The sequence below is a fragment of the Copadichromis virginalis genome, linkage group LG16 (assembly GCF_057382275.1).
Source record: "Copadichromis virginalis isolate Kocher_CV1m ecotype Utaka linkage group LG16, C_Virginalis_male_GT1.1, whole genome shotgun sequence".
Taxonomy (NCBI): Eukaryota; Metazoa; Chordata; class Actinopteri; order Cichliformes; family Cichlidae; genus Copadichromis; species Copadichromis virginalis.
In genome coordinates this window covers 35,110,483-35,122,713 of record NC_140633.1, presented here as the reverse complement: position 1 = coordinate 35,122,713, position 12,231 = coordinate 35,110,483, and the positions used below count along the sequence as shown (strand labels likewise).

Genomic DNA, 12,231 nt, shown 5'->3' with positions numbered 1-12,231 from the left:
TAGTCTAAAAGGTTTCTAAACAGGAGACTCAGGTTGAGATTGTGCTTGTCTGTTTATGATTTTTTTTAGAAAATCTTTATGCAAAAGTATCCTGGGCCATGATGGTACAGGAAACAGATGGAAACTCCAGACAGAGGACCTTCTTTCTACTCTGTTCGATTAAGTTTTATTTATACAGCGCCAAATCACAACAACAGTCACCTCAAGGTGCTTTACATTGTAAGGTAAGACCCCACAATAATACAAAGAAATCCCAGCAATCAAACGACTGCCTATGAGCAAGCACTTTGCTGACAGTGGGAAGGAAAAACTCCCTTTTAACAGGAAGAAACCTCCAGCAGGATCAGGCTCAGGGTTGGCGACCATCTATAAGGCGACAGCTAACCACTGAGCCACCAAAACAGATATGTCAATAGTCAGGGCTAAGCATGACCTTTTGCTCCATTTTCCCATTACTACACCTTCTGCTGATGCACAAATACTACACACCAGTAGAATTAAAAACAACAGGTTCATAAAAATACACATTTAAGAAAAATAAAAAGTAGGACTAAATAAGATCGAGGGTAGAAAAACTGAACACAACAGAAAGCTTCACTTTCAGAGATCCTGGTTCCCCTAATAGCAGCTTCCACATCCCCGTACCAGAGCATTTAACCGGGAAATTGCATTTTTATCACCGTGGAAGGCTTTCACTAGATCAACTGGTGATAAATGACATTAAAGCATCTGTGGGGAGGTTACTTAACTCTGGTCCAACGTTAAAACCTCCTAAATTCTTGGGAAATCAAACCTTACAGTTACAGTTATTATCTGGCATTTCAACATCCCACAGCATCAAATACCAACGTTCTGCCAGAAGTGGCTTGCATCCTTTGAGCTTGAATATACCAGCTGCAGCAATATTATACACAAAGGGAAAAAGTCCCCTTTGAAAGCAAAGATACGCCTCTGCAGCGTCCTTAAAAAATTATGCTTACCCAGTTTGTTTTAACATGACAACCTTTATGAGCATCCAGATGTGATGGGTTGGGAGTGAGCACTGTCTCTATGTTGCTACAACCTGGTGTGTTACATCACCAACACTAAAAGGACAAACAGCTTTGACAAAACAGTGTTATTCGACACCCCAAGAGAGAGTTTAACCATTATTTGGTGAATCTGGAGATTCTAACAAGTATCTGTATTAATTGTGACATTGGAGGGCCGTGAATGCGTACGCATACATAGGCACAAACACAAACATATCAGACGATGGGGTATTTTCCCAGAACGGCCCGTTTGTTTTGATAAATGCTTTGCTTCCCTCCCCTCGATTCTGCAGCCCAAATGTTCACATGAGTCAGTTGCCCAACTGAGGTGACACAAAGCAAATCCACCCCCCACTCTGTCTGCACTTTGGACTAAGTGCTTCAACATGTTGCAAGGGGCTCCAAAGCACAGCGAGTCACCAGAGGAGGACAGAGATGAATGAGCGAGAAACGACCCAAAAGAGAGGGTTCAAAGACAAACGCAGAGCGTGAAGAGGGCTGAGTGTTTGTGCCGAGCGGTGCTGAGGGAGTTACCGCGCATCAGGGTCAGGAAAAGCCCAAGCGTTTCTTGAGGTAAAGGGACGCCAACACGGGACACGGAGCCACCAGCATGCAAGCGAAAAAGTCTTAATTAGAGACTGCCAGAGAGCTGTCGTTTATATTGTGCTGCAAAGACGGCGGTTAATTCATAGTTTTTGCTTCAAATTAGTCTGAATTGTTGTGCAGAGGATTTTATGAGCCACGAGATTTAAGTTAAACTGCAACCATCTGGGAGAGTAAAGGCGCTGCATTGAAGCCAGGGTCAGCAATAAGACAATAACTTTCACTGTGGTCACATTGATGTTTCTGCCTCTGAAAAACTCAAAGACATCATGATGTGTGACGAGTTCATGAATGGAGGGTCTGCAGGAGCACATTGGAGTAGCTTAACAGAATGAAAGAAGAAAATAATCTTAACAAGCAACAGTTTCCCAAAGTTAAAGACGTTAAGCTCCTAAACACGACACAATCCACATCCCATCTCCTTTGGGAACTTCCATCAGGGAGGAGGAGGAAGAAGCAAGGTAGTGGGTAAAGAGAAGGAGGAGGAGGAGGTGGGAATTAGAGTGGGGGGTCCTCCAGGCCCTGTTTCCAGATGAAAAACATCTGGGGAGGTTGACTTTACAAGCAGGCCATACAAATTAACCATCTGAGAAAGAGTGAGGCAGTAAGGGAGGAAGGGGGGGAGGGAGGGAAAAGACGTTGGGGGCTTGTAAAAGTCTGCGAAGGAGACAAAAACTTTTTCTATGACAAAGAAGAAAAAAACATTGAGCGTGAAAAGAGAAGAAGCAACAAGAGCCGCTTTTAGCCAAATCCTTCATTCATCGCATCCTACCTTCCTGAAAAGGTAGCCTGTACTCCATCGCCATGCCCCCCTCAGAGAGGAGAGCCGCCTCCTAAAAGACCCTCCTCGGTTCATCTCTGGAGAGCTCCCGCTGCCTCTCCCTGCTCTGTGTCCGGCAGTGAACTTCCCTCTAAGAAACCTCTCCCTTTTCTCTGACAGCAGAGGAGCAGAAGAAGAAGAAGGAAAGCAGAAAAAAAGGGCTCTATTTTGGGCCGTAGCCTGCAGCGGGCCACTACATGCTCGAGGTCGGGGCAGACTCCTCCACAGAGCTCCTCGTCCCGTTCCTTCTGTCCTCTGTGTGCTCTCCCTTCCCTCTCTTTCTCTGCCGTTGGCCACCCTCCCCCCTCCGCCTCGTTATCTCTCTCTTCCCCCCGCATTCAACTTTTCCCTCCCTCCCTCGCTCCCATGTCTCTTTCTCATCTTTGCATGGATCTAAATTGCTAAGCCTTTCCGTCTCTTTAGCCAAACATGTGGGAACTGATGCATGTTTGTAGACATAAACACACACAAGTCAGCTGAGTGGAGCTGCTCACTGCTGCACGTCCTAAGTCATAACCGTACAAATATAACCACGTGCCTTTTTTTGTGTGTCATCTTATCAACTTTCTCACACGAGAAGCTGAGGATCGAAGGCAGGGGGATCTGTCGGGGAAGTGAAATCAGAAAAAGAAGTAAAATGATGCAGCTTAAAAATTAATACTGATTAAAGAAAAACAGCCAAGATGTTCATAGCAGAAAAGAAAAACAAAGCTCAAGCAGAAACTGATGCAGGTCTTGTTGTCACAAGATAAATCTCTGTGATGCTCCAAGGCGATGAGGCGTGGCCAAACATCCGCCACACGTCACTGTGTAACCACACAGCAAATGCCCATGACAAGACAGCAGCAGCTGCACTTGCACACAAACAGACACTCGAGCACATACAGTCCACTCTGTACAGACATGTGATCATACAGTAAGCATAAAACAGCAACTCGTCTAATCACACACTTACGCCGAGGGTGTGATTCAGACTTTGGCCCTCGTTTAAGGTGCTGACCAAACTGTGCCGGACTGGGAAAAACTCACAAGACTTTTAAAAGACTGTCTCAAGTGACTGAAGGATAACATGGGAAACGCCAATATAAGCAGCCACACACACCATTCCCAAAAAGGCACACAGCTCTGTTTGTGTGTATTTTTGGTCCTTGTGGGGAAAGCGGGCACTCGGCTTTGGGTGGCAACTCTAAATTGGTTACTCGATCCTTCCTTTCTCAGACAAAATACAACTCGCAGGAAGTTGTGTTGGAGACAAATAGTGCCCAGTGAGTCCAAAGCAAACATGTACCACCCTTATTTTTGAGTGCTTTGTCAGAACATCAAAATTTATTGTTCTCAAGGAGTTGGCAAAAAGAACCAACAATCATATCAACTCTTCTGAAACTCTAACAATAACAAAAAAAATGTGTTTAAAATACATTACTGCCCAATGCTACCTGTGGAGTCTGGGCTGAAAACCAGCATGTCCAAATACTCCAGCAGTCACAGACAAAAACGCAAGGTTTAAAAATACTGGAAGTTGTTCATATCTGCTAATGTAGCTGCAGCACTGAGCCCAGTGTTGCATGAATGCATAGACATTAGATGGTCACGCCTCAAAACTTCCATCCAGTCCACACACTGAGCCCCCAGACTGGAGGTTTGTGTCAAACAGTGTATGCAGTGAAAATTGAGGGTCTCCTTGTTTCACACGTCCTTACTGATTCATATTTAAAGCTTAGAGGGGGTGAAGGAGGCATAAGTCACACTTTTGTTGTTAAGTTGTGACCGTTCATCTCATTAACCCGGTAACCCAGAGTCTAACATCTCATGTGTAAATGAACCATGCCAGCACCTTGCATAAAACAATGCAAGCTACAGCTCCACACTTGATACTCAACACAATTTATTAAACAGATAATAATATTTATCTGATCCACAACTCATTTTATAAACTCACTTTAGCTGCAGATGCTTCAGTTACATTTTAAAAGAGTTTATACTACAGTAAACAGACAAAACCTTTTTAAAAATAGTTAGCGGGCCATGCGGCTGCCTGTGCTGGGCTTATCTCGCTCACGCTGCGTAAGCTGAACATCACTCAGATGTCGTAGTGGAGATGAAGGATGCCAGAATTCACGTGCCACAGACACTTGTCTTTTCACTAAACACATCCACAATTTTTCCCCAAAATATTTCCATGTTATGTTACCATCTAGCTTTACTCCAGAATATTTCAAATGCAAATATTGAACTTTGTAACCTGCATCATATATTTTAATATAAATCGACTAATATTCAGTGATGCAGTATTATCGATAAAGCAACAACGTGATATATTAAGTAATTAAAATCATCTACAGCTTCAACATTAAATTGATTAAACACATTATTAAATCAGCAACTACACAGCAAATTCAAAAGTGTTAAATTTTTTGGTGTTAATAGTCTTCTTGCAAAAGTAGAGTTAATTTTACTCTAAGCAGAGTCACATTCTTTTAATGTAACTCTGAGGTGTAAAATGATAGTAGTTAAAATCGAGTGTTAAAAATGAGTGTTTCTATTTCAAATCTGGAGGTGTTACAATGGAAACATTAACTCTTGACCTCTTAACTCTGAACTCCTAGAGGGGCTATGACACCAACAGAGTAAATTCACAGACTCCGCCCCCAGCACGGCTCCAATCGAAGCTGAAGTGAAGCCGTTTCAGAACATTTTGCTCTACATATTTGAGTTGTTTGCCATGCTTGGTAAGTCATTTTTTCAAAGATTGTTTCAATTGTTATTAGCTTTTACTTCTGTGGCTCTTTGGAGTTGAGACAAAGCTGTGTGAAAGGCATTAGCCATGTTGCTCGCTGATAGCATAATATTCTGTTTTAGCTAGCTGAAAGGTATTGTTTGCGGGCAAATACCACAGCCTTGAAAAAAAGCTTGCATGTGAATTTTCAGTCAAACTTTTGGTCAAATACACCTAAAACAATGTCTAGAATGTGAAATGTTGGTATAATGGTGCTACTTGAAGCCTGAAAACGATCGCCCATAAAAAAAAAATAAAAAAAACGAGCAAACAGCAGTAGCAGATGTCCTGACTCGATTCTACGGTAGCATTTAGATCCCTCCAGAGTTTTGTGCAGACGGTTTAGGTAAAAATGAAAAAAGTTGAGGTTTTACATTTAGTTCAGTATTACCTGTTGCCTGTGTCCTTGTCTTTTGGGAAAATACTTTACACAAGTAATGGCTCAAAGAGGATTCCTTTTTTTTTTTTACTGTGCTGCAATTGTTTACTGGATTATTTGTGCCGTTAATTAGTGTCAACTAATTTTTATTCAATCTCCACACAGGATATGCTTGTGAAGATGGAATATGGGGGAGAGCAGAAGTGCGTTGAAGTTCCACAAAGGGATGAATGAAGGACATGCATATTGTATTGAAGAAATAAGTGATGAGAATGCTGTTATTTGCATTTACCATGTCAGACCTTTTGATAAACAAAATTCTAATGAAAGTGAGAACATGTACACTGTTACATCTTTCAGAAAATGTTTTGAAATTGTGGTGCACAGTTCAGAATAAATGTTTTTCAAAAACCATTGCATCTTTTTAGTAAATGTTTATTTCCAAAAGAAATTTCTAGAAGTTCAGAACAGTAAAATTCCCGCTTTTTAGAATGAATTAGAAGATAACTCTTACGTAGTTAAACTAAAATACTCTTTGAGAGTTAATATATAAACTCTTAACACCAAGTGTTAAATTATCAACTCCAGACAGATTTGGTGTTTAACACTAAATCAGAGTTAACGTACCAACTCTCCAAAAAGAGTTAAATTAACACTCTCTGGTGTGGACCCATATAGACACTTTAATAGTGTTGAAATCAAATCCGACAGTGTTAATTTGGACATGCTGGATTTGCTGTGTATGATTCAATAAAAGCACGGACGTGAGTCAGAAGAAAGTACTTTTACTTTACGTACTTTAAGTACAATTTGAAGCTCAAACTTGTACCATTCAGTAGAATTACGACTTTTTCTTAAGGGGCCATAGGCCTCTGCACGAGCCTCAAAAAATGCACGCCTGCTACGCTCCAGGTGCACAGGAGAAGGTGCAAACAGACTTTGCATTCCAGCACACTGCACTGGTCACATTAGCGTAACCCAAGTGCTTCTTGGCACAGGTTGCCAATCAACGGCCTTGCAGGTAACCGCTCTATGCAGTTTTTTGTTCTACTCCAGATGTACTCGTGTCAGTCCAGCAGCTAAACTGTCTGAATATATTCTTTTAAAGAAAATAAGGACTACTTGGATGTAGGGTCGAAGGATGTGTCATACAGACACCATCTTTGGTGTTACGGGGTTCGACGATAGATTTCAACTGGGTATTATTTAATGTTTCTGTTTTGATGAATCAAAGACAACCAAAAGCAACCAAGAGTCCACTTAGCTGTTTGGTACAGCAATGTGGCTTGATGCCTAGAAAAGAACTTCCTGTTTGATATGATTTAATGTTTGTGTTCTGAAAAGATAACGTGATATCATCTGGCGCAAATATGTGTTTTTGTTGTGGACGATGGATGTGAGATATTGTTTAAAAATATCTCATGAATGAGTGGGATTTTGATCTCAACAGGCCCTGCTGTGCATCAAGTGTAGACTTAATCTGGCTTTTCTGAAGTATTTATTATAATGAATGTCCTTCATGGCAGCTGGGAAACCATCCACTCATACTTTATACCTTTTCTACATCAAGTATGTCTGACCTCTCAGCCAAGGCTGCAGAGGCAGATCCATCAGCTCCTTCATTAGTCTAACCAAGCAAGAAGAATGGACCTGCGAAAAATCAGCAGGTAAACTCACCATGGTGTCTACATGTTTGAGAGGGAGGTCACTGCTCGGCGCCTGTTCAGAAACGACAAAAAGAGACAGACAGTGAGATCAACACCTGCCGATACGCTTCAAACAGTTGACTTCGTGAGATGTTATGTTGTGTCATCGGGTGTTTACGCTATGCTCAGAGCCATTCCTTGCCCTAATGTGGCCTGGAGTGGAGTAGAACTCCACCTTGAATGTGTGGGACCATCTATAATCCTTCTGTGCAAATATTTACACAAAGAGACAGGTCTGCTTCCATTAGCCAAGACCAGAGAGTCCAGCCGAGGAACTCTCTTTTTCAACACCATATACAGCTATGGAGAGAGAGAGTGTCAGGAAAGACAAAGGAGAGGAAAAAAGGGGCACTGTGGGACAAGAAACCAGAAGAAAGTGGTGGGAAGGGGTTGATGGACATGCTAAGAAAAAAAAAACAAAAACACAGGAACAATCAGACAGATGAAGAAACAGGATTTGGGGTACAGAGAGGAAAAGATGGCAGAGAGGAGAAGAAGAAAACAGAGCAATCTGTGACGTCATGAGCTTGTGTGGGCTCCACTAACCTCAGACTAACACACACATGTGCATGGAACTAAATGAGGCCTAAAATGCATCATAGCATTTGAAGATCCACGCTGCTGTGGATTTTTATGCAGAGATGTTCATTACCTGACTGTTTCAACACCAGTAAAAAAAAAAAAAGAAAAAAGAAGAGTCCAAAGTTTCAATACTCTGCACTGAAAGTTGGGTTTGCTCATTTTTTCACATTTTTTCATGTTCTGGAGATCATGAGCCTGTTCGGACTTTAGACAGCATTAGGGTAAATAGCAGGAAGATCTGAACAATAATACTGGCAGTACCAGTTGCTGCATATCATTCTGCATCTCTCAATCCCTAAATGTCCTCTTTCTCTTCACTCTAAGTATAGAAAAATATCTTTTTAAATTCTCAAAACCATGGAAATAACCTAAAAAATACCCACACATTAATAATAATAATGGATTGGATTTATATAGCGCTTTTCAAGGCACCCAAAGCGCTTTACAATGCCACTATTCATTCACTCTCACATTCACACACTGGTGGAGGCAAGTAGGGCTGGGCGATATATCGAGTTTTTTAAAAATATTGATATATTTTCATATGAGATATAAGATGTGACAATATCGTTTATATCGATATAGTCTATGTTACGTTATAATTATACTTGTGGAGCCGCAGGTTTGCCTCTCTTTCGTCCACTTATGTCTCTACGCAACGTTACTCGGCCTCGCCTCTCCTTCACTGAACACAACTCCCCCTCCCCCATAGCTTTACCTGCAGGCAATGACAAGATGAAAGCGGAAAATCTCCGTTAGCGAGTTACCTCGGATCGCCCCGTGCGTGGGGCTGGACGGTGTTAGCGAGCTAACCGCGCTAACGACATGCAGCCAGGAGGGGCTGCACGGCCTAAAATCCTTTCATTTTCTCAAAAATCGACAGTGCGCCTTATGTATGAATTCTGGTTGTGCTTACTGACCGCGAACCGATTTTATGTGGTACACAGCGCTCAGCAATCTGTCAAAAAATGTTTTAATATGACTTTGCTAAGCTACGGAGCTGCACCGCTTGATGGAGCCGCCTCGCGGAGTGATAGTACTGTGCTTCAACGTAATATTACCGTACTGTGTGTGTATAAGGACCACAAATGGCACCTGTTCAGAGACGTGGTGCAGCTGTGAAATCTGTCTCTTTGTTATTACGCTCATGGTCTATTAGTTTACATTTTGACTGCACAATTGTGAGCTTTTCGTTATGCACAAAAACAACATTGTTTTCTTTTATTTATGGACCATGATTATTTAATAAATGCTGATAATTTATTTTTGAGTAATTTCTTCATGTACATCTACGCTGTATGTAAAGAAAATGCCCATTTGACATCTGGGACACAGTGTGACTAAGAACTCTCTTTTTGTTCTTAACTTATGGCTTTAAAAAAAAAAAATCGAGATATATATCTTATATCGCCATCTGAATTTTGGGTAATATGCCCAGCCCTAGAGGCAAGCTACGGTTGTAGCCACAGCTGCCCTGGGGCAGACTGACAGAAGCGAGGCTGCCATATCGCGCCATCGGCCCCTCTGGCCAACACCAGTAGGCAAGTAGGGTAAAGTGTCTTGCCCAAGGACACAACGACCAGGGCAGAGAGCCCGGGGATCGAACCGGCGACCTTCCGGTTACAGATACGCGTCCCAACCCCCTGAGCTAATGTCCTGTTTTTGGTAACAGAGCTGATACCAGAGAACAAAAAGCAATCTCCTCTCTGTAAATGCCATTAAAAGTCAAGAACGAGGAAAAATACAACTAATTTTCAGTGAATTACAATAAAAAGTCCAAAAATCCATCTTTGTCTGCCTCGTGCACAGATATAGATTCTCTTCATCACACCGAAGACACTCAAGTTTTATTGAAATTATATTTTTTAAATTTTTATATTTTTTTAACTATTGTAAAAATTAAATTGTGCAACATATGATTGCAGCGGTTCATTCTTTAATCCTGCTTGGTAGTGATCTCTGCAGAGTCCCACACAGAGAGCTGGGCTGCAACACCCAGGACGATCTGCTTCTGTAGAAACTTTCAGTGGAACATAAACAGCAAATGTAAACTGTTAATTACAGTCTGAGCGTGCAGGCCCTAGAATACAGACTCCAAACACTCAGACTAAACCGCCAAGCAGGGAGAGCACGAGAGACCTACAGTCACTGGAGTCTGCTCCAAACTGCAGCATTTATGACTGAAAGGGATTCAATTATCAGCATCGTGACTACATTTCTCTCTGTTGTACATGCAGACAGATGTTGTTTCTAAGAATGAAGGACAAGGAAACAGCAGGCTAATGTTTGAGATTCTAAATGCAGACTGTGGATTTCACTGCAAGGCCAAAATTTGCAGCCGCAGGCATTTTCACACAAATGGAGGCCATTGTGTGTAAACCCAGAAAAACACACAGAGACACAAACAATTCTCACAATGATATATTCGAACATGTGCATTTCCGCTTTGCAAGATTGCAGCCAGATGGCTGTTTTGCATCCATGTGCACGTCGTCGCTTAGAGATGCAAATAATTTAGAGAGCACGAGAAAGCCGGAGAAGTTTTGTATCAGCAAAACAGCCGACAGAGGAAGTGTTTGCAGTTTGTGTCAGTAATCTTCAAACGAAGCATTTGAAGGGGGGCTTTGATACAGACATTACCATTTTTCTTTCTTAAATCAGGGCAATTCTTGCAGGCTGTGCACAATAAATGTCACAATTCTGAAACAAGAAACAGACCAAGCTTTCAGAAACTCCAAGACCCAAATGATTAAAAGCTTTAAATTAAACCTAAATTATCTGTCCCAGCTCGGAATTTCAGATTCAAGATCAAGAGGTCAAGTCTTCAAGCCCAGGACTGTGTACGTATTCACAGTGAAGGAAAGGCCAACCACTATCTTCTTTAAGACTAGATGTTTACCTGTGGTTCCTGGGTATTTAAAAGCAGAATTAGGAAATGGGCAAAACATTAAGCTTTCAGGCCCGTGTTCTGTGGAACCAGCTCCCAGTCCAGGACTCATCTTGTTGGGGTCTAGTTGTTTTGGGGGGGGGGGGGGGGGGGGGGGGGGGTTTCTCTATAGGTGAGGTGACTGTTGTTGTGATTTGGCACTATACTAGTTTTATTTGCAGTCCTTATGTTGACATAGCAAGCTCTTAAGGCTGCAGCTTTAGTGCATCATGCTGTGTCATTCTGCCACATGTCTGTCAGCAGGAGCCTCTGCTGAATCAAGCCAAGCAACAAGTTGATCTGAAGCTCTCATTCGAGACGTGTTCGTATCGTTTCTTTTCTAAATCAAGAACAAAGCAGATGTAATAATTTTATTTATTTGAAGCTACAGTTTAAAACTTCAGGATCTGATTAAAGCAAGAAGCTGTGGAGGATAGTAATGCATACCAGAATCCTGAATCTACTTTATAGCGAGACAGTTGTGTTTCTCATTTTGAATCACATTGGCCCATGTGACAGGGGTGCAAACTTGCAGATTTTAACTCTTAGCTGGCCTCCCTGTGCACACCGAATGAATGTGCTGTGGTCTGACAGCACACAACCGCAGGGCAGACTGCAAAAAACTCTTCAAACATAATCGTGATTAAACATAATTACAACAGATGCGAGAATAAAGACGAGAGCAAAACAAACACTCCTCTGTGGCCAAGAGCTTTGCAGCACCTGCGAGGCCAGCGTAAACACAAACCTCACAAGTATGTTAGTGTGCCCTTCTAATCGTGCCTCATGTGCCATTTCCATACAACTATTAGTCTGAGAGTGAGCCTTTGAACTTAAAATCATTTTCATCATAGATATTCAGATTTTGTGCCTCCTTTGCGCATCTCTTGCTCAGAGCTGTGTCATCATCGTGAACAAAGTCAGCTGAGGCTCATGAGAGGGGCTAAATGCAGGCCATTGCTCTCCCACAGATCTACAAAATATTTCAGCTTTGGCTTAAAAGGAAAACAAATTCAGTATGCCTGGTTTCAGAGTGAGGATATCTGAGAGGTTTCCCAGTGTCTTTGGTTAATAATAATGATAAAGATTAGTTCTAGAGCTGCTAACAGCTACATTCTGTCAACATTCATTGATCTACATGTCTCCAAACTGAACAACCTGTGTCACTTTTCTACTCCATGTTAGTTTAGAATACTTGTGCATCACCTATAACACTAAACCAAAGATTTGGCAGATTTTGCCAGAATGCCGACAGCTGACAAAAAAGTAGAAAGCTCGGCGTGATTAAACTGTTGTTTCATCCAAGGTCCTTTTATACTGACACGGTTCTTGTGGTCCAGATGGTTTCTATCAAGCATCGCAACCAAAATGAAAGACAGGCTGTAGGCTCAAAGTAAGTCAGGTGTTT

At 41.8% G+C, this 12,231-nt stretch overlaps 1 protein-coding gene across 8 annotated transcripts in view; it reads right to left on the bottom strand.

Moving 5' to 3' along the window:
• Positions 1–12,231, bottom strand: part of tns1b (tensin 1b) — a 191,391-nt gene that overhangs the window by 57,540 nt on the left and 121,620 nt on the right. For all 8 annotated transcript variants that reach the window (XM_085434574.1, XM_085434578.1, XM_085434581.1 and 5 more), the window contains exon 5: positions 7,287–7,328. In XM_085434574.1, coding sequence (XP_085290700.1) covers positions 7,287–7,328 — 42 coding nt within the window. The remainder of the gene's footprint in view (positions 1–7,286; positions 7,329–12,231) is intronic.